This window comes from Rhinoraja longicauda, chromosome 23, assembly GCF_053455715.1.
Source record: "Rhinoraja longicauda isolate Sanriku21f chromosome 23, sRhiLon1.1, whole genome shotgun sequence".
Taxonomy (NCBI): domain Eukaryota; kingdom Metazoa; phylum Chordata; class Chondrichthyes; order Rajiformes; family Arhynchobatidae; genus Rhinoraja; species Rhinoraja longicauda.
The window spans coordinates 25240398-25263766 of NC_135975.1; the positions used below are offsets into that span (position 1 = coordinate 25240398).

At 41.5% G+C, this 23369-nt stretch overlaps 1 protein-coding gene across 3 annotated transcripts in view; it reads right to left on the reverse strand.

The window, feature by feature from the left end:
• The window catches only part of lrrk2 (leucine-rich repeat kinase 2), a 148290-nt gene that overhangs the window by 55841 nt on the left and 69080 nt on the right, over positions 1-23369 (reverse strand). For all 3 annotated transcript variants that reach the window (XM_078419866.1, XM_078419868.1, XM_078419867.1), the window contains 8 exons: positions 22750-22898; positions 19216-19309; positions 13257-13443; positions 10624-10805; positions 8794-9029; positions 4395-4522; positions 2512-2730; positions 313-514 (listed from right to left, as the gene is read on the reverse strand). In XM_078419866.1, the coding sequence (XP_078275992.1) occupies positions 313-514; positions 2512-2730; positions 4395-4522; positions 8794-9029; positions 10624-10805; positions 13257-13443; positions 19216-19309; positions 22750-22898 (1397 nt within the window). The remainder of the gene's footprint in view (positions 1-312; positions 515-2511; positions 2731-4394; positions 4523-8793; positions 9030-10623; positions 10806-13256; positions 13444-19215; positions 19310-22749; positions 22899-23369) is intronic.

Genomic DNA, 23369 nt, shown 5'->3' on the forward strand with positions numbered 1-23369 from the left:
CAGCAAGACACGCAGCGTCTGTGGTGAGAGAAGCAGAGTTGATATTTCAAGACAGTTACCATTTATTGATGACTGTCCTGGTAAAATGTCACCAACCTTGCTTTCACTCTCCACATATGCACTTGACCATCTTTTGCATTTTGTTTCCCAGCATTTGCTGTTTATTTGCTTTCATTTTGTCATCTCTAATTTTCAAATACAAAACAAAATCTCCCTCTCCTGTACAAAATTAAACAGGGCATTGCATTTCGATTGAACAGGCTCTTGTTTGCTAAGACGGCCATTTGAAAACAGTAAACATAAAGCAAATACCAGAATCATTGAGGAAGTCAACAACATGGGGCAGTTCATTTTCATCCAACTGCAACTGATTCTCCTGAACTATTTCCAACAGCCTCTGCCGATTAATTACTGGAAATTCTGCCAGGACACTCTTTCGCTCATGTATAATCCTCTTTTCCAGTTCCAAGTATCCCTGAGGGATCAACTGGCCCATTACAGGTTGGTCTTTAATCTGTAAAGACATTGTTTGAAAATGGTAACTTTTTTTAAAGCAAATCAGAACATACTGTTCATGCAAATAGAAACTTGGCAATAAAAAAAAGTTGCACTAAAGTAACAATACAAATAGAAATTTAGCATCTAAAAGTAAATTTAGATGCTGCTCCATTTGTCCCCAATATTTTCTGCCATTTATACTAGTTTTTGAGTCTACTTTTCCCTAATTTAAAATTTTAAAGATCCAACATGTAATGTTAAAATCATATTTTTCTTAGTGACCCAGAGTGGATATTTATGGGTTGCTTTCATGGAATAAGGACAATATATACAAATAGGAGACCCTAAACTGACTGTTTCTGTAGATTAGCCGGCATTATTGGTCAAATGTCAATGTACATCAAAATGGATTTAAAGCTTGACCTTAGAGGATTGTTTTCCCTATGACAAATTGTGGATCCTGGCAAATAAAACCTATTTAATAAAAGATTATTATTATAATTGTTCAGTTAAACTTGAAGTGATAGTCTATTCTTTTTTTGAAGGTAATTTTGTGTCAAGTAATGTGGTGGTATAGAGCTGGTGCCAATTATCAAAAATAAAGTGTTCTTGAACTCATAGGTCAAGAATGTAGATGGGTTGCTTCATAGGTTTGCAGACAATACCAAAATCGTTGAAGGTGTAGACAACGTGGAGAGCTATCAATAAATACAGGGGGAGAAAGATCAGCTACAGAGGTGAGCAGCAAAATGGTAAAATATAAAGAACACTGGCACAACTTAAATTATATTTTGAAGATCCAATGCAAGGAGAAAGTATACCCTTGAATGCAAGGAGAAAGTATAACCTAGAAATGGCAAGACCCTTAACACCATTAATATGAAGGCATATTGGAACCAAGTCCATAACTCCCTGAAAGAGGCAACACAAGTAGATTGAGCAGTAAAGAAGGCGTGTGGTTTGCATTTGTCATCAGTTGATGCATCGTATTGAGTCAAGAAGTCGCATTGCAGCTTTAAAATACTTTAGTTAGGCCAGATATAGAGTATCGTGTGCAGCTCTGGGCGGCACATCGCGCAGCGGTACAATTGCTGCTTTACTGAACCAGAGACCCAAATTTGATCCTCACTACAGATGCTGGCTGTACGGAGTCTACATTTTTACTGTGACCCTGTGGGTTTTCTCTGGGTGCTCCAGCTTCCTCCCACAATCCAAAGACGTACAGGTTTGTACATTAATTGGCTCTGGTAAAATTATAATTTTTTCTTGGTATGTTGGATAGTGCTAGTGCACAGGATGATCGTTCGTCAGCGTGAACTCAGTATCTCAAAAGTCTAAAGTAAAATCTCTGGTTGCTCCATTACAGGAAGAATGTGGAAGCTCGAGAGGGTGCAGAAGAGGTTTAGCAAAATGTTGTCAGCATTAGAGCATATTACCGATAAGAAGTTGAACAAGGAGAGGTTGGACAAACTTGGATTTTTTTTTTTTTTGCTGGAACATCAGATGTTGAGGGGAGACTTGATAGAAATATATAAAATTCGGGGAGGCATAAATAGGGTAGATTCCTTTTGCTCAGGGTGGAAATGTCAAATAATAGAGGACATAAATTTAGTGTGAAAGGAGCAGAGTTTAAAGGAGATATGTCGGGCACGCTTTTTTGCAGGGTGGTGGGTGCCTGCAACACGCTGCTGGGAGTGGCAATGGAGGAAGATACTTGTGAGTCTGTGTATGTATCCACACTGAACTTTTTTTTTCGCTCTCGTTTATCATATTGTTTATAGTGCACTATGTTTACATATTCTGTTGTGCTGCAGCAAGTAAGAATTTCATTGTTCTATCTGGGACATACGACAATAAAACACTCTTGACTCTTGATAATGGCACTCCACCTGTTGTCATTTATTGTTTGCCTCTCCTACCTCTGTCCCCATCTCCCACACAGATAGATGGAGCTGTAGCCACCTTTGCATGGAAATATCCACACAACTGGATTTTTGTTTTAAGCAACAGCACCTTGAATGTCTGTATTTCACTAATAATAGCTCTTCGCAGTTTTGCTATAGATTCGGATTCTTCTGTAGCCACCACAAAATGGAAATCACGGATTGAAGGGAAATTATGATGCTGAACGAATTCTGCCTGAATTTTGGGTATACAGCTTTGCCGATGCTTTTCATCAGTCACATCAATATGAGTTCCAACAAGAATTACAGGACAAGACGGAACGTGGGCCTGTTAAAAAGAAAATTTACAAATCGTATTACAAAATAATTATCAACATCATAATTAGAGACTATTGAAAAGAGCAATCACAGGTGTCATATTTTATGCCCATCACACTCCAGTGCAAAAAGGCAATATTAAAATGCATTAAAAATGTGCCAGATGCATGGCTAATGTCAGTAGTTAGGAGTGAAACCACTGACAACACAAGAAACTGCAGATGCTGGAATCTTGAGGAAAAAGCAAAGTGCTGGAGGAACTGTGGGTTCTGGCAGCTGGAGGAACTTGGAGGGAATGGATAAACCACGTTTTGGGTCAGGACCCTCCTTCAGATTGATTGGTGAGGGGAGAGAAAGCTCAAAAAGAGAGGTGGGGATGGGACGAAACCTGGCAAGTGACAGTTGGGTACAAGTGAGGGGCAGATGGTTGGAGTGAGTAACAAAGTCTGAAGTTGAAAAGGAAACAAAAGGGTGTCAGAAAAGGAAAGAAGACGAGGAATGCAATGTAAAGCCAGAGGGAAGGGAAAGAGGGGGAATAAATGGCAAAATATGCACCCGAGGATGGGAAATGAGCATACAGAGGATGAAAAAGGAGCAGGGGACTGTGTTGGTGAGTGATGATGAGAGAAATGTGTGTGAACAAGAGTTGGAAAGAGGGGGTTGTAGGAGGGGGATATACTTGAAATTGAACAATTCAACGTTCATACTGTTGGGTTTTAAGCTACCCAAGTGGAATATGAAGTGCTGTTCTTCCAGTTCGGCTGTGTCGATCAATAACTTAATAGTTTGCCCCACGCAATCTCTCTTTTCAAGCTTTCTCCCCACAATCCATCAATCCTGACATAAAACTTTCTCTTCCATTCCCACTACAGATGCTGCCTGGCTCGCTGAGACGCTCCAGCACTTTGCGTTTTACTCATGACATCACTGTCGTTTGGGCATTTAAATTCTCAGGAGGTCCAAGCTTCTGTGCATGGGTGGTCAAACATGGAAGTCAGCCATCAGATGCTGTATGGAATGCACAGCCTTGCTGAGATTCCTCCTAATCGCCTCTTAGGTCTTAGTGCTATGATTTCAGTGGGGATTCTTCAGATTTTATTTTGAATCAAAGGTAAGCAAGGTATATTTTTTGGTACTTATATTGCTTCAGTTTAAGAATTTTAATTGTTTCTGATTAACGTTAGGGTCGTCACCAGGGCTGTGTCGAAAATAGATAATATTGCATAATTTCAAAGAGAGTTAATGTGGAGGAAATTGCAATAATATCCATTCCCCATATTCTGCATCATTCCAGAAATGTAACTGGGCACATTGTTTATGCATCAATTCATGCAATTTTCTCGGCAAATCTCTCCAGGAGCATTGTTTGGAAAAATTAGACCCCACTGTCCTGGGATGATCATTGCTGAGCATTACCAGGACAACTAGATCTTCAAAGCAGTGTTTGTCAGAAAAATTATTCCAAAATATATGAGACTATGTAAAGGGGTACAAATCTAAAAAAAAATGTGTAAATAGATAATGGGCCAAGTTCCAAAAAAGTGCAATTTTCAGGTATTTTTTCACAAAATGGTATCTGTTAACTTTACAGATTAAATAGATGAGTAGATTTACTATGTCTACTACAGGCAGACATTATTAAATACAGTAACATGTACAGTCCTCCTCTCCTACCTTAATGTTGAAAAGCCAATGTCTGATAGCATCAATCTCACCAGTTCCTTTACTCAGATCATAAACAACAAGGTACAGGGCTCGTTGAGATATAAAATGGGGAAACGTGCTGTAGAACTCAAACTGGCCTAATGAAAAAATGTTATAATATTAGTATTCAAATCTGCCAATCATACTTCATTATTTGTAAGCATTTGTTATCTTCAAAATATTACAATTATCTAAACTCCACACATCCAATTTAACTTCAAGGTTAATGATCATCTATCAATGATTAGGAAAATAACTGCAGATGCTGGTACAAATCGAAGGTATTTATTCACAAAATGCTGGAGTAACTCAGCAGATCAGGCAGCATCTCAGCAGAGAAGGAATTTTTCCTTCTGAGACACTGCCTGACCTGCTGAGTTACTCCAGCATTTTGTGAATAAATACCTTCGATAGATCAATGATTTATGTACAAAGTAATAAAATATAATTATAATCTATTTAATAAAAATACAATTGAAATGTGCTCAGCACACACTGTGATTAGCTTGTTGAAGCATTTTGCATTCTCTGAACATCTGATACACCACATTGTTAAAATGGGGAATATTGTTCGCTGCTTAATATCGTTTGCTGGAGATTTCTTCTATGGTTCAATGGTACTTTATTATCATGTGCACCTAAGTACAGCAGATTGTTTTTTTGCCTCCAGGTCAATAACAATCCTGCTTTACATTAGGAACAATCATACTAAGTATAAGAGTGTAAAATAGTAGACCACGTTGAGTCCGTACACAAGAGGCGTCATGTTTTATGCACCACTTTATACCCCTCAAGTCCGAAATTTAAAAAATATCTGGTGTCTTAGAGTTGCTATAAAGGCACATTGTCCTGGCAGTGGAACTCTGGGTCAGAGTGGCAGGGGTCATCCTGGCCAGGTGACATGTCGATGTCCTCCACCGTTGCTCCACCTAACCCCGATGTTCTAGAGTCTACATGTTAAGAGTAGTTGGATTTACTCCCATTTGGAAGAGAATGGACTAATAAGGGAAAGAGAGTTGGGGGGGGGGGGGGGGGGGGGCGGGAGTAGCTGGAATGCATTGTCAGGGGTGGTGGTGGAGGCAGATACGATAGTGTCGTTTAAGAGGCTTTGGATATGCACATGGAACTGCAATGAATAGAGAAAAATTGATCATGTACAGGCACATGAAATCAGTTTAACTAAGCATCATGTTCCGCACAAACATTGTGGGCCGAAGTGCTCGTTCCTGTGCTTCACTGTTCTGTGTTCTATGTTCTTAATCTTTCTTATTAATTTCACACTTTGAGGTCATCTTCTATTTTGTAATATACATGAGTATCATAGACCAAAACACAGTTAACGTAAAAGCATTTACATTTACTTGAGTAAATGTGCAAAAAAAAAAGGTTAATCTCAATAAGTAGAAAATGGTTTTTAAACACGTGATGCCTTGGAGAGTAGAAACAAGGAACTCCAGATGCTGGCTTACAAATGTGGTGCCCTAGCACATTTTGCTCTAATAACCACTTATTAGGGCGGCACTACGCAGTGGTAGAGTTGCTGCGCCGGAGATCCAAGTTTGATCCCGACTACGGGTGCTGTCTGTACGGAGTTTGTACATTCTCCCCGTGGGGTTTCTCCAAGATCTTCAGTTTCCTCCCACACTCCAGACGTACCGACCGGTATGTAGGTTAAATGGTTTGGTGTATGTGTAAATTGTTCCTAGTGTGTGTAGGATAGTGTTAATGTCCGGAGATCGCTGGCAAGTGTGGACTCGGTGGGCCAAAGGGCCATTTTCCGTGCTGTATCTCTAAACTAAACTAAATCAAAATGGTACATCTGTCATAGATTTTTCAAGTTGCGCTAGTGTTCTTGACATTTTACCATTACAAAAATTATTCAAATAAACAATATATTGGCACATTACATTTTCTTAACGCAGCAATATACAAGTGAAAAGACCCATGCAATTCTTTTCCCATGTTATAACAAGGGCTCAAATAGCATTTCAAGTTATTTAGTGTACCATAATGAGATGATGCAATTCCAAGTCTAATTATCTATTTACATATATATTAAATAAATTACACTCAATCTTTCCTGCTGACCACCTGCTACAAATTTGTTGAAACTAACTGTACTAGTTAATGACCCCACTAAAGTCCAAATATTTTTTTACACTTGGGAGAACACATGATGTATAAAAATAGAAATAAAGAGAAAGCGATGAAAACCATGACGACGGATGAAACTTCATCTTCAATAAGTGGCAGGCTCCCACTCCTTGATTCGAAGATGAATTCACCAACTCATCTCCTGAAAGCATTGCCAGCTTTCAGCAATTTTCAGCCTATTAAAATGCGACTGGCTTTTCTAAGTATTTAAGTTAAATACTTAAAGTACTGTCTATGAACACCAAATCCCAATTAAACAACAACATTATGTGCCCAATCCGCTTCCCCATCCATTCCAAGCAAACAACAGATATAATTTTTGCATTCTCAGGTCTCTGGAGAAGGACTGTAATTTTCTGACTCAGCAGTTAAAGTGCTACTTAAACTGCTGAGTCAGGATGCAAATAGGCTGCTAAGAATCCATTTGAAATCCAATAAACTTTTTAATTAGAGGGTTATTTCCATTATTTTGCCCCAACCCCCAGTAGTCTCTATGAGCAGCAAACTGTTTTCAAAACAAATTTTAAAACAAAACAACATATGTCCTATGTCAACCTTTGGTAGCATGTTAACTTTGCACCACATTCCAGCTTCTTGTGTATTAACATATTTCTCATGAAATCAAGAATTAACTTTAAGTGCAGTTGTTAATACTATGGCAAAAATGAACAATGCTAGATTTGAATGCAGAGGTAAAAATAAATTCAACTCCTTTCTCATCCAGCAACTGTGTATCTCACTCGAAAACAAGGTACATAATGAATCTCTGTCTATAGCGATTACATAGTAGGTGCTGCCTGTGCTCTTCTGAAGCAGCAGAATCTTTTGCCTGTGAGGAGAAGATTCTAGTCTGACTGCAAAGACTCGAGCACAATAATTTGCTGCTGACTATTGTCAAGAAGATATTGATAACTCTTTATAACTACTCTTAAAGCAACCATAGTAGACATTTATTTCGACCCTTTTGAATCCTAAATATCGAATAAATAAAATTTCAATTGTAATTTAGTTTCTTTTTAAAACATGTTCATTCCAGTTGCTGCCAAAGTAACAAATATAGCTGACATTATCAACATCTGCAATCCAAATTTTTTCTTGTTTTATACATTATTTTGTGCTGTGTTAAATTCTGCGAGAGCCATAAACTTCAAGGCATTTGACTTTAAAAGTAGTGTTGCTGTGTTCGCGAAATCCTACATTATTAACTATCCTTATGGTCCTTTTTTGCAGTGTGCCTAATGGATGTAGGGTGCTTTTGTAAATGTTAACCCATACCTCCACAGTAATTTAGATATGGCAATACAAGTGAACGATAAACAATGTACAGCACTTTGTGATTCAGAATGTGCCCAGAACTGCAATGCTCCTTGCCAGCTTTGCTCGCACATGTTTTATATGAGGTTTCCAGCAGAATTTGTGGTTTAATATTACACCTAGAATTTTTTTTTCATATACTCTTTCTATATCAACACCATCCATCCTCACTTGGACCCGAGTGTTTTTTTACAATTTCCAAACAACATAATCTTTGTATTGTTCAAATTTAATGATAATTTCTTTATGTCAAACCACCTTTTTAATTTTCTCATTTCTGCTGTGATCTCCTCCAAAAACTGCTGTAAATTCTCCCCAGAACAAAAGATATTCGTACTGTCCGCAAATAAAACAAATTTCAATATTTTTGATACTCTGCATATATCATTTATATACAGAACGAATAATTTCAGTCCTAATACTGACCCCTGAGGTACTCCACAAGTAATATCCAAGCATATTAATTTATGGTCACCTCTCTTCACAAACAGTTGCCTGTTTCTTAAATAGCTTCTCAACCAATTCAACACCACCCCCCTGATACCGTACCTTTCCAATTTATCAAGTAATATATTGTGATCAATGGTATAAAAAGCTTTTTTTAGATCTATAAATACTCCCACTGCATACTTTTTTTGGCTACACAATTAGTAATTTCTTCTTTTAATTCGATTAGCGCCATACATGTTGATCCGTTTGATATGAATCTATACCGACTGTCAGTCAGCAATTTGTGCTTCTCAATTAATTTGTCTGGTCTTTCAGTGAAGAGTTTTTCCAATATCTTATGAATGTGGAAAAATTGGGATCTAGATCTAACAGAGTTTAAGTGGCAGTAGAAAACAGAAAAAAAATAAAAATTCTCAGCAAACAAGATGACTGAAAATTAAAAATAATTTACCTGCAAAATCCCAGACATTCAACAAGTAATCCTTTTTCTTCCCTATTTTTCCTTTTACATGAATGGTCCACTCCTTAATATCAATTCCAATCATAGATTTCTCTGGTTCAGAATTGGACCGTTTGCATTTCATCAGATGCTGAAGCAAAGTGGTTTTACCGCTTCCAGAATTTCCCACGACCATCAGGTTCATCCTGTAATAAGGCACAGCATTCTTCAGGCGCTGATGCAGAAATCTAACATAAAAAGGGAAACAAGAGTTTTCAAAATAAAGTAGCTGAAGCAATTAAATGAAATGCCTGAGATTTGCTTGGGGAAGAAACAAAAACATACTAGGTAACCAGGAAGTATAGAATCTCCAAATTTCCTGCAGAAATGGTCTCCTGCAGAGATTACCTTAGAATATCCCCAAAGCTTATGACATATATTTCCAGGTAGTCACTGTTGCAATACAGGAGGTGTGCCCGCCAATTTGCCAACTTATTATTTTTGGTGGTGTGCACCAAGGAAAAATATTCTCCATGACTTTGGAGAAAGCTCCGTTGCTCCACAGATTTCTTTAAATCCGCCCGTGGGAGCAGAAATGCCTTGATTTATGCCTTTGCTAAAAGACGGCAATTCTTGACAGTGTAGCAATCTCTCAGGACTGCATTGGCGTAGAACCCCAGATTTTTTTGTATTCAAATATCATTGGTGTAATTGAAACTACAACTTTGTAATTCAGAAAAAACTTAAAACTCTATCATGAAATTACTCATTTGCACAATTTTTTAAAATGCATAAATTGCTCGGGCTCTTCTTGGCATGATTCCCATTAGTGCTGACAGTTTTTTTGTGTTAGTCGCAAATCTAATGATGTCAGGCTTGAAGGGTCCAATGGTCTGCCCTGCACGCATTTTTGGTGTTTCAGAAATCATGGATGATGCAAATTTGAAAGAGATTTTCTGATAAAAGGTATGAACTATCATCTGCATTCATAACCCTCATGAACAAATGGGGAGAGCCTCATCAGCAGATCACCCAGGAGATGTAACTGTTCCAACTATGTACTGCCCCGTACATCAGCGATCCTTAGGTTTCATTTAACATCATGTCTACTAGTAATTCTGAGTACCCTTTCACTCTTCCACATAATTCACTGCATAGATAAATGCTGTGACTTCTTCAAGCATGCTGTTCCTCTGACTATGGGTTCAATCATGTCATGGTGCACAATCTGTGTGCGTTTTTTAGTGGTGGGATTAATTCACACGGAGGACAAATATCGTGTCCCTCGTGTCTCTTATTAACAAGACAGCTTTCTCTGTTGCTGCTCCAGGCCATTTGTGAATGCGCACAGAAATTCCTTTACCACAAGATGCCTCCAAGGTGCTTTCCTTGTTAGACTGGAATGAGTAACTCGCTTTCCAAGAGCAGATAGGTTGCTCACCTGTCACTTGCCTGCAGGAGTCGTTTAGAGTCAGGTTTGAGGTAATTGCTACCCCAGCAACTTTGAGCTGACCACTTTTGTTCATGATGGAAATCAGTCAGATGGGCAATGGAACTCACTTGCAGGAACACCAGACATAATTTAATTCCAAATTCAACTAATTGTATTTTGATATATCTGCACAAAAATCTTTACAATCTAGAATGTACTGGAATCTAGTCCCAGTCATAAAGCGTGGAAATAGGCCCTTTGGCCCAACTTGCCCACGCCAACCAACATGTTGCACCTACACTATTCCCACCTGCCTGTGTTTGGCCCATATCCTAAACCTATCCTATCCATATACCTGTCCAAATGTCTTTTAATTCATTGATCTTTTAAGATGAACTAACATTGATCACCTGATAATATCTTTTGTTTTGGTGCCAACGTGTTTCAAGTCCAAATCCAGAGACAATCCTTGTAAGTCAAGTTCCCACAACTTTTGCAACTTTCCCATTTCATTAGGCAAGGATCTCAAGTCAGAGTTATGACTCAGGAGTAAAGACGTCATGTTGTTTAGCAGGCCAATCTGAGGAGGTAGCTGAAAATAACATAAATGAGGAATCAATGAAATAACATGGGTTGGTGCCCAAGTAAATACATTTTGAAAATGTTAAACGGGGAGAGAGGGGGAGGGGGAGAGAGGGGGAGATAGGGGGAGAGGGAGGGGGAGAGGGGGGGAGGGGGAGAGGGGGGGAGAGGGGGGCGGGAGGCAGAGAGGGGGAGGCGGGAGGCAGAGAGGGGGAGGCGGGAGGCAGAGAGGGGGAGGCGGGAGGCAGAGAGGGGGAGGCGGGAGGCAGAGAGGGGGAGGCGGGAGGCAGAGAGGGGGAGGCGGGAGGCAGAGAGGGGGAGGCGGGAGGCAGAGAGGGGGAGGCGGGAGGCAGAGAGGGGGAGGCGGGAGGCAGAGAGGGGGAGGCGGGAGGCAGAGAGGGGGAGGCGGGAGGCAGAGAGGGGGAGGCGGGAGGCAGAGAGGGGGAGGCGGGAGGCAGAGAGGGGGAGGCGGGAGGCAGAGAGGGGGAGGCGGGAGGCAGAGAGGGGGAGGAGGGAGGCAGAGAGGGGGAGGCGGGAGGCAGAGAGGGGGAGGCGGGAGGCAGAGAGGGGGAGGCGGGAGGCAGAGAGGGGGAGGCGGGAGGCAGAGAGGGGGAGGCGGGAGGCAGAGAGGGGGAGGCGGGAGGCAGAGAGGGGGAGGCGGGAGGCAGAGAGGGGGAGGCGGGAGGCAGAGAGGGGAGGCGGAGAGGCAGAGAGGGGGAGGGGGGAGGCAGAGAGGGGGAGGGGGAGGGGGGAGGCAGAGCGGGGGAGGGGGAGGCAGAGAGGGGGAGGCAGAGAGGGGGAGGCAGAGAGGGGGAGGCAGAGAGGGGGAGGCAGAGAGGGGGAGGCAGAGAGGGGGAGGCAGAGAGGGGGAGGCAGAGAGGGGGAGGCAGAGAGGGGGAGGCAGAGAGGGGGAGGCAGAGAGGGGGAGGCAGAGAGGGGGAGGCAGAGAGGGGGAGGCAGAGAGGGGGAGGCAGAGAGGGGGAGGCAGAGAGGGGGAGGCAGAGAGGGGGAGGCAGAGAGGGGGAGGCAGAGAGGGGGAGGCAGAGAGGGGGAGGCAGAGAGGGGGAGGCAGAGAGGGGGAGGCAGAGAGGGGGAGGCAGAGAGGGGGAGGCAGAGAGGGGGAGGCAGAGAGGGGGAGGCAGAGAGGGGGAGGCAGAGAGGGGGAGGCAGAGAGGGGGAGGCAGAGAGGGGGAGGCAGAGAGGGGGAGGCAGAGAGGGGGAGGCAGAGAGGGGGAGGCAGAGAGGGGGAGGCAGAGAGGGGGAGGCAGAGAGGGGGAGGCAGAGAGGGGGAGGCAGAGAGGGGGAGGCAGAGAGGGGGAGGCAGAGAGGGGGAGGCAGAGAGGGGGAGGCAGAGAGGGGGAGGCAGAGAGGGGGAGGCAGAGAGGGGGAGGCAGAGAGGGGGAGGCAGAGAGGGGGAGGCAGAGAGGGGGAGGCAGAGAGGGGGAGGCAGAGAGGGGGAGGCAGAGAGGGGGAGGCAGAGAGGGAGACAGAGAGGGAGACAGAGAGGGAGACAGAGAGGGAGACAGAGAGAGAGACAGAGAGAGACAGAGAGAGACAGAGAGAGACAGAGAGAGACAGAGAGAGACAGAGAGAAACAGAGAGAGACAGAGAGAGAGAGAGAGACAGAGAGAGACAGAGAGAGACAGAGAGAGACAGAGAGAGACAGAGAGAGACAGAGAGAGACAGAGAGAGACAGAGAGAGACAGAGAGAGAGACAGAGACAGAGAGAGAGAGAGAGAGAGAGAGAGAGAGAGAGAGAGAGAGAGAGAGAGACGATGCGAGAGGCAGCGAGAGAGACACACACGTGCAGACAGAGAGGCACAGACAGAGAGAGAGGCACAGACAGAGAGGCACAGACAGAGAGAGAGAGAGGCACAGACAGAGAGAGAGAGAGGCACAGACAGAGAGAGAGAGAGGCACAGACAGAGAGAGAGAGAGGCACAGACAGAGAGAGAGAGAGGCACAGACAGAGAGAGAGAGGCACAGACAGAGAGAGAGAGAGAGGCACAGACAGAGAGAGAGAGGCACAGACAGAGAGAGAGAGGCACAGACAGAGAGAGAGGCACAGAGAGAGAGGCACAGACAGAGAGAGAGGCACAGACAGAGAGAGAGGCACAGACAGAGAGAGAGGCACAGACAGAGAGAGAGGCACAGACAGAGAGAGAGGCACAGACAGAGAGAGAGGCACAGACAGAGAGAGAGGCACAGACAGAGAGAGAGGCACAGACAGAGAGAGAGGCACAGACAGAGAGAGAGGCACAGGCAGAGAGAGGCACAGACAGAGAGACCCACACATACACACATAGAGACAGACACACACACAGTTTTTTTCTTTATAGCTTAAGGGAAAAGTTTTTTTAAACAAACTAATCCTGCTTTTATTTAATTTCATAAACCTTCAAATATAAAAACATGAGCAGGTTATTTCTTTCACAAAAATAAATTAAAATGTGCATTTTACCTCCTTCAAGTTGTTATTATAAAGATCCAACTTTTCTAGTCTTGACCATTTGCTCACTCCTTCATGAAGATCCAAAGAACTGATTTGATTCTGGCTAAATATGAGCTCCCTTAGGCTTGAAGACTCCCAATGAACCGGCCCAGGAAGCTGTGAAATCTTATTGTGACTGAGGTTTACACTCCTTAAGCTAGGGAGAAAATAAAAATATCTCAAATCATTGGCTGAAAATTAGATTAATAGCAGGGGAAACTTCAATATATGGAATATGTTTACATAGCCAATGCTAATTTTTTCCAAAGTATTGACTGGATTCAATATAACATACCACTGCATTTTTAAAATGTTGACATTTCATTCCAACTGCATTACATGATAGAAATGACTAAATGGATACTTAATACTGTATAAAATTGTAACCTTCAAGATGGATCCTCGCACACTCCAAAGACGAACAGGTATGTAGGTTAAATGGCTGGGCAAATGTAAAAAAAACAATTGTCCCTAGTGTGTGTAGGATAGTGTTAATGTGCAGGGATCGCTGGGCGGCGCGGACCCGGTGGGCCAATGGGCCTGTTTCCGCGCTGTATCTTTAAATCTAAATCTAAATCTAAAAAAATTGAATGCTTTCAACATAATTTTTAAGGCTGTCGGAAGGAACTGCAGATGCTGGTTTTCACCGAAGATAAACCCAAAATGCTGGAGCAACTCAGCGGGATAGGCAGCATATCTGGATAGAAGGAAATCTCACATTTTCCTCTCCCCTGACACTCACTCTGAAGATGGGTTTGGACCCGAAGCGTCACCCATTCCTTCTATCCAGAGATGCTGCCTGTCCTTCTAAGTTACTCCAGCATTTTGTGTCTATAAATTTGAAGGGTACAGAAGCAAATCAGGTTCACTCATTACACAATTGGAACAGAGAAAATGCCTTTTAGCTCAACTTAATGACTCATTCAGATGAGATTAAATTGTGTAATATCTTTTGTAGTCATGGGTACTTCTATTCAATTCAATGCTCTAAATTGACTGCATGTTCTAGGTAAGCTGTGAAGCAAATTGACATTTAGAATAAAACTCGACCTCAAGAAAAACATGGTTGCACCTGTCAGCTTTTCTGTCATGTAAATTTATTGCAATTACTAACTCAGAAGAACATTACATACCAAACCAGCACGTTCCAGTAGTTTAACACCTAATGTACCATAATTTAGAAACTTTAAAGTACGCACAGCAATCATTCAGGCCACTTGAACTGCATGCACCAGCAACCAACAAGGAATTTTATGCATACCTGAAATTTCTGACAGCAGGTGAATGCCAAATTCAAAAACTTGCAACTTGCTTTGCACATCTCATGGGCAGGTTTTGGACTGGGATTCCTTAAAGGCATGGGTGATTTTTGGGGGTGGAAGGGGGGGAGGGAGGAAGAGGGGAGAAAGGCCACACTGGAAGGTAGAAAGGCCACAAGGATAGGGAAAGAACAAGCAGATTGCTCAAAATTAACAAAAGAGATGGTGATCTGATGCAATATTTGTGAGCTGTAATAAATATAATTCTTTAGATCTAGTTTAGAGATAGTGTGGAAACAGGCCTTTCGGCACACCAAGTCTGCGCCGACCAACAATCACCCATATACTAGTTCTATCCTACACACTCGGACAATTTACAGAAGCCAATTAACATACAAACCTGCATGTCTTTGGAATGTGGGAAGAAACAGGATCACCCGGCAAAAACCCACAGTCACAGGGAGAATGCACAAACTCCACAGACAGCACCCATATTCAGGATCGAACCAAGATCCTAAGGCAGCAACTCTACTGCTGTGCCACTTTACTGCCCCTAGATCCAGTGTAAACTTCCAATAAAAAACAATCAGGTGGAAGCAGAATGCATGAATAGGTGAAGATAGTAATCCTAATGCTTGGGAAAGAATTTATCCTTCTGAAACTCTATGAATACAGGCTATACAAACAACATTTAAATGGATGTTGAAATAATTCTTGGCTGTTAGTTTTTCAAAATACAGGGCCAAATGTTTTTAATTATGGATTGTTAATTAATGATAGATTGTCATTTCCTGGAAAAGATAATAATACAAGAAATAAAAAGTGAAGGCATTCTTTTTTACTTTCTGAGGAAAGGATTGAATGGATACATAAAAACATAACCAATCCAATAAGAGATAAAGCATTGAATTCTGTCATTGATAAAATTATGGCTCATCTTTGACATCAGCCGCACTTTTCTGCACAAACCCCATATCTTTTGATTCCTTCAATATTTCAAAATCCACCAATATAAATATAGTCTTAAATATACGGAGGAACTGAACCTCCACAGCCCGCATGTATAGAGAATTCTAAGGATTCACTACCATCGAGTGAATGAACAACCTTTTATATTGAGACCTTGAACCCTGGTTCCTTCCAATTAGGGGAAGAATCAACTCAACATTTTCCCAATCTCATCAAAGAATAGGAATTTGTATGTTCTCCCTATTACCGCATGGGTTTTTTCCAGGTGCTCTAGTTTCCTCCCACGTTCCAAAGACACAGATTTGTAGGTTAATTCGTTTGAATAAAATTGTCCCTGGTGTGTAAGATCAAACGAATGTTCGTCAGTGCGGACTTGATGGGCCGAAGGGCTTGTTTCCATGCAGTATCTCTAGACTAGGAGAGTCATACAGTAAAGAAACAAGCCCGTTAGATACTTAAGTGTTTTATATATTTCTAAACTCCAGAAATATATACAGGCCTTTTCTGCCTAATCTTTCAAATGACAAACCAGACAATGCAGAAAACAATTGGTGATCTTTTGCTGCACTCCTCTCAGTAGAGAGATAAGACATGTATCCAACATTCCAGATGAGATCTCCCAGAGCAAGATGTCTCAATTCTCATACTTGCAATCTTTTTGCAATAAAAGCCATCATACCACTAGCCTTCCTAACTGAACTTGCATATCAACTTTCAGTGATTGAAATACAAAATACATCAGGGTCTCTGTTTACATCAATATTTAAAACAATAATCTGTCTTGATATTTTTTGTACCATAGTAGATAATGTTGTGTTTCCACATTGTAAATCAATCCCATTCACTTGGCATGTCTTTATTTGCCTGAAGTCTTCTGGCATTCTCTCAGAATCCGGAGGACCAACTATTTAGTTTAGTTTAGCTTGTTTTAATTTATTATTATTGTCAAATGTACTGAGGTACAGTGAAAAGCTTTTTGTTCCATGCTATCCAGTCAATGAAAAGACTATATATGACAGCAATCAACCCATCCACATTGTACAGTCACAGGATAATGGGTATAGCATTTAGTGTAAGATAAAGTCCATTAAAAATAGCTCAAAGGTCTCCAATGAGGTAGATGGGAGGTCAGGACCACACTCTAACTGGTGGAGAGAACAGTTCAATTGCCTGATAACAGCTGGGAAGAAACTATCCTTGAATCTGGAGGTATGCATTTTCACACTTCTGCACCTCTTGCCTGATGGAAGAGGGGAGAAGAAGGAGTGGCTAGGATGAGATCGGTCGTTGATTATGCTGCTGGCCTTTCCGAGGCAACATGAAATGTAATTACAGTCCATGGAAGGGAGGATGGTTCGTGTGATGCTCTGGGCCATATCCACAACTCTCTGCAATTTCTTGAGGTCTTGGATTGAGCTGTTCTCAAACCATGCTGTGATGCATCCCAATAAAATGCTTTCTACAGCACATCTGTTGAAGGTGGTGAGGGTGGTTAGGGACATGCTGAACTTTGTAAGCCTTCTAAGAAAGTAGAAGCGTTGGTGTGCTTTCTTGGCCATAGCTTTGAAGTGGCTAGTCCAGGATAAATTGCTGCTGATATTTATTCCTAAAAACTTGAGGCTTTCAACCGCCTCTACTTCGTCGCCATCAATATATACCAGGGTGTGCGTACTGCATCACTTTTTGAAGTCAATTACAATCTCCTTTGTGTTGCTGACATTGAGGGAGAGGTCATCTTGGCACCAGGTTACGAGGTTCTTAATCTCCTTCTGGTAGTCTGTGATGTCATTATTTGATATCCAACCCAGTCTGAAGATGGGTCTTGACCTGAAACGTCACCCATTCCTTCTCTATAGAGATGCTGCCTGTTCCACTGAGTTACTCCAGCATTTTGAGTCTATCTTATGTGATATATTGCTTCAGCTAAGATTTTGTAAATTGCTGATAGTGAGAGACTTCAGAGAGCTTTGGCAACACAGCATGCTTGTTGGTTGTAAGAGATTAAATGTTTTTACACATGGTTTAAATGGGAAGTCAGAAGACATTAAAATATTTAAACTATTCATTGAGCAAAAATGTCATCTGGAGTACATTAGTGGGGCTCATCAGTAAAAGACCCAGTTGTAATGCAAGTCTTAAAATGCTCAGCATCACTTGCAGTAACATCTAAAGCAAGAAGTCATAAATAAAGAATCATCACTCATGAATCCACTGAAGAATATAGGAGAAAATTATCTAGAGAATTGCTCATAACTTCTTAAAAAGCAATGAGACAATTGGCATTAGTACACTTTTAGAAAAACACAGTAAATGCATAAAGGAGAAAGCAAGAGTGATAATAGAAAGATCATGCCAAACAAGATGAGATCCTTGGTATGGATGAGGTCAGGTTGAACAGCCAATCTTTGTGCTGTAAATTTACTAATTCTTCTCAATTTTACTTTTGGAAAATACATTCTGTGCACCAATATCTGAGAGAATCAAATTTAATGCCCTTGTGAAGAAACAAACCCAAAGATTATTCTATTAAGTAGAGAATATATTCAATTGCAGAGTTTTTTCTTGAAGTTTGTATGGTCACTTATCATACGATGAACACACAAATTTGTAACAGAGATAAGCACTCTTCGACTTACATAATTGACAACTTATGTAAACTCGCTTTTATGTAACTAATTCACAACAGGTGGTCTTGTTTCCTGAATTGCGTTGTGTTACTGCAACGGGATGATGGCGAGGGCTTCCTGTCTGCCTTATAGATATCAAATCGTCACCCAGACTCGCTAATCTTCCAGTTTTGGCAACTCCCAACCGACTCGCCGACATCTTCCACAAGGTGCACCAAAGAGCCCTTCTTCATCACTTGCCGCACAACTGTTGTTGCGGCTCACATTGTAGCTGGACAACAGCGCTTTCTTCAGACCACCGCCAGGACATGTTCAGTTACTGTGGGGCTCCCTCCTCTCTCACCAGCTGCCGTTTCTTGTTGACCGTGTTTTGTCTGCTCCCCCCCTACTCCGCCTCCTCCTGTCACATTTTTCCATTCCGCCACTTCCCCCTTCCGTCTCTACCGTGGAAGATTTTGGTTGAAGAGACACCATCGGCCAAGGGCTGCAATATGAGCCACAACAGCTGCATCAACACGGTGGTGCAGCAGCTGGTGAAGAAAGGCTCGCTGGTGCAGACAAGCATCAATTTGAAGAAGGGCCCCAATCCACAAGGTCACCTACTCATGTTCTCCAGAAATGCGGCCTGACTTCCCAAGCTACTCCAACACTTTGTATCATTTTATGTATTAACCAGCATCTGCAGTTCTTTGTTTTTATCTAGTTTTAAGGTGATCCGGCTTGCGTAAAATCTGACCTTTGTAAGGGTTTACAGAACATAACCCTTACGTATGTTAGTGTCTGCAGCAACATTATATTGTAAAAGTTAACGATGAATCGCCAGGTGAAACAAAGATCTATTAAACTACCCCTTTAATTCTGAGAACCAAAATCAGCACAGATTGGTAAGATGCAAGATACTCTTCCTTGCACCGTAAAATTAATTCCAGAATCTCAATTCTTTCTGATGGAAGCGAAATACCAAATGACAAAATATTTCAATTGTAGCACAAGCTTTCCAGGTTTGATGGTCACATGTATTTGTTCATGACATTAACATGATAACAAGAAAAGTAAATAGTCTATGGCACGTACTGTTGAAGCTTGAGAACTGCATTGGGGACTCCACTGAAATTATTGCTGGCCAAATCAATTGTAGTAATTTTCGATGGCAAACCAAACAAAAAGCCTGTTAAAGTAAAACACAAAGTCAAATCACATATCAAAATGTTATTATGCAAAAATATCTTAAATGTTGGTCAGTGATGCCTAGAATTTTTACCCCAAAAAGTTAAGCAACAAATGGGCAGAAAACAAAACTGAAAAATATATACAGAACCAGAATGGGGAAAATATAGTTACTGGAAAGCCAGCACGATGGAAAAAAAATCAAAACCTGTGATGTATTGAAATGTTATGTGAACTTTCATTAATACAACTGCAATAAATAAAAAAATCTGACTTGTTAGAAAAACAAAAGTATATGTTAGTTTTAGGTTAGGTAATAGGTTGACACAGTGGAGAGAGGGGGTTTTGGTACGCAGATGGATGGTACAAAGGCCAAAGATAAGAAAGGAAAGTGTGAGACACAATTATTTCCCCGTGATCCAGTCAAATACAGTGGACACGCTTAAGTACTTTACAAGTTGTATCCACTATTATGTGAGGCGTTCAAGTTTATTGTCCATACACTGACAAGGTGATGCACAGGTACAATGCAAAATCTTGCTTGCAGCAGCATCACAGGCACAGACTCAGACAAACATGCTAAACCAAATTATACACAAATTACACATAACTAAAGACTCACCTACCACTATGGCTCTGCCTGACATTACCCTTCCCTGCTGAACCTCAGAGCCAGGCTCGTTGCCACAACCCTGCCTGGTACTGCTGAATGAATGAATACTGATGAACCTTGAAGTGTCATCCCCCACACTCCCTCCAACCCCATTTTGAAGGGAGATGGTCACAGGGGTCTCCAGCACTTCCTATTATTTCCTTCTTAATCAAGGCAGCATTTAGTTAAATCTCTTCTACACCAACTCCAAAACCCCCACACTCTTTCCTCCAATGGGGCGACCAGAATTGTATGCAATACTCCAAATGTGACATAACCAAAGTCCTATAAAGCTGTGTTATGATTTCCTGACTCTTGTACTCAGTGCTCCAACCTATGAAGGCAAGGAAACTATATGACCTCTCTACAACTCTATGTACTTGTGTTGCAATTTTCAAGAAACTATGGACTTGGACTCCAAAATGTCTCTGTACATTAATGATGTTAATGGTCTTTTCATTAAATACTTTTGCTAGGATTAAACTGCATCTGCAATTTCTTTACCCATTTCTGTAACTGATCTATATCCAGCTACTTCACAGTCCGCAACTCCAGCAATCTTGGTTTCGTCTGTAAACTTACTAACCAACCCATCAGTGCTGAGACCACTCTGTAGCTCTCTGCAGAACTCCATTGGTTACAGACATCCAACATGAATAACACAGTTCCACCACAATCCTCTGTCTTCTATTCAGTTCTGAATCCATACAATCAAGTTACTGGGAATCACATGCATCTTGAACGTCTGGATCAACCTACCATGGTGGGCTTTATCAAGCACCTTACTAAAATCCACAAAAACATCCACTACCTCACCCTCATCGATCACACTCGTCAGAGGTAAATTCCATTTGTCATTCCATGGCCCACCTTCCCAACTGATATAAATCTTGTAAACATAAGATATCCCTCCTCACTGGCAATTATATCACCAATTTTGGTGTCATCTGCAAACTCACTAACAATATTAATTACATTGTCATATATATTAACCATTTGCATGGCAAACAGCTGTGGATGCAGCACCAACCCTTGCAGGACTCCATCAGTCACAGCCCTCCAATCAGAAAAAAAACAACATTCCACAACTTCCATTACAACTTTACATGAATCTTTCACTGCAACTTTCCATGCTATATCTCTGAACTGAACCACCCTTTAACTTTGGAATTTAACTCTGAAAGTGTGAGGTGTTGCACTTTGGAATATCCAACCCCAGGGCAGGACTTGCACAGTAAATGGTAGATCCCTGGAAATGATTGCAAAACAGAGAGATCTGAGAGTACAGGTGCATGGTTTCCTCAAAATGGCAAGTCAGATGAACAGCGTGATGAAGGTGGCATTTGGCGCACATTACGATTGGGATGTGTATTCAGTAAAAGGTTGGCACATCATGGTACAGTTGGAGGACTGTGTGCAGTTCTGGTTGCCCAGCTAGAGGAAGAATGTCATTAAATTGGAATGGGTGCAAAGGAAATTCACCAGGATGGTTATCTGAGCATGCAGGCTTGAGTTATTGGAAGAGGTTGGGTAGGTGGGAAGGCTGAGAGGTAATCTTATTGAGCTGCACATGATTATGAGGGGCATGGATAAAGTGAATGCCAACTATCTGTTTCTCAGGATAGAGGATGCTAAAACTAGAGAGCATAAGCTTAAGATGAGTGGGGAACTATTTAAGAGGGAAGTCAGGGACAACCTTAAGACTCCGAGGGTAGTTTATATCCAGAATGAACTGCCATAGAAAGCTAAAGACGTGGATTCAATGACGGCTTTTAAAAGACATTTGGACAGATATGGACAGGAAGGGTTTGGAGGGATATGAACCATATGCAAGCACAATATGCAAACTTGGTCAGCATGAACATGGTCTGCCGATGGGCCCATTTCCATGATGTACAGTTCTATGAGTCTGACTCCTTCCCCCAAGCCAATTCTGAATCCAGTTGGCGAGCTCACTTTCGATACCTCAATTGTATTTGGAATTGCCAGAGAAAGCCATAGAAATGGATACAGTTACAACTTTTAAAATACATTTGGACAAAGGTAGGCTTTGAGGGCTATGGGTCAAATGTAGGCAAATGGGTCTTACCCAGTAAGCCAACTTACTGGGTGGGCAAGGGGGCTGTTTCCATGCAGTGTGGTTCAATGACTCCATTACATCATTATCTTACTACAAAGTCCATATCCTTTGTGAATACTGTTCATCTGAATTTACCTTAATTCTGTCTGCCAGTGATATTTCATGACCCCTTTTTGCCTTCCTAATTTCAATTTAAAACATCACCCTACATTTTTCATGAAGGTCTCCTGACAATCATAATTAGGAAGAATGTGAAGATTTACAAGAAATTCAGCACACTTTGAGACTAATTATTTTGGGCATTTACGAATGCATATGAACTTTTATTTTACAACTAAATAATTACTATACAATGGCATAGTGGTGTAGTTGATAGAGCTGCTGCCTCACAGTACCAGAGACCAGGGTTCAATCCTGATCTCGGGTACTGCCTGTGTGGAGTTTACACATTCTCCCCGTGACCATGTGGGTTTCCTCCAGGTGCTCTGGTTTCCATCCGCATCCGCAAGATATGCAGGTTTGTAGGTTCGTTGATTTCTATAAATTGCCCTGAAGTGTAGGGAGTGAATGTGCAAGTTGGATAACATAGAACCAGTCGAAATAAGTGATCGATGTTTGAGTGGACTCGGTGGGCCAAAGGGCCTGTTTACATGCGATATCTTGACAACTATAAATGCAAAGATACAACTATAATTGCAAATATACTCACTGAGCTGATTCTCTGAGGCTCTGAATGTTTCCAGCTTTGAGCATTGTGTCATAAACGTATCCGATAGAGTTGAAATACAGTTTTGACTAAGATCTAGTAGTGCAAGTTCAGTCAAACATAATGAAGGCATGGTTGCGTTAATTTTGTTTCTGAAAAAGGAAGAAATGCAATATAAAACCAAAAAGTTTACTTTTATATTTCCAACTAATCAGTATAAGAATTAGGGGCAGTACAGTGGCACAGCATTAGGGTTGCTGCCTTACAGTGCCAGAGACTCGTGTTCAATCCTGATTCTGGATGCTGTCTGTACGGAGTTTGAAGTTCTTCCTGTGACTGCGTGGGTTTTCCCCGTGCTCTGCTTTTCTCCCACATTCCAAAGACATACAGGTATGTAGGTTAATTGGCTTCTTTAAATTATCCCTAGGGTGTAGGATAGAACAAGTGTACTGGTAATTGTCGGTGAACGTGGACCAAAAGGCTCGTTTCCACACTGCACCTCTAAAACGAAAAAAACAACTAAATTTAACAGATTCACGATCCTCAGAAGGTTAAATATGTTTTGTGGTTGTTATAATATTTGAGGCATACACTTCTTTATAATTTGGAAAACTATTATCTGT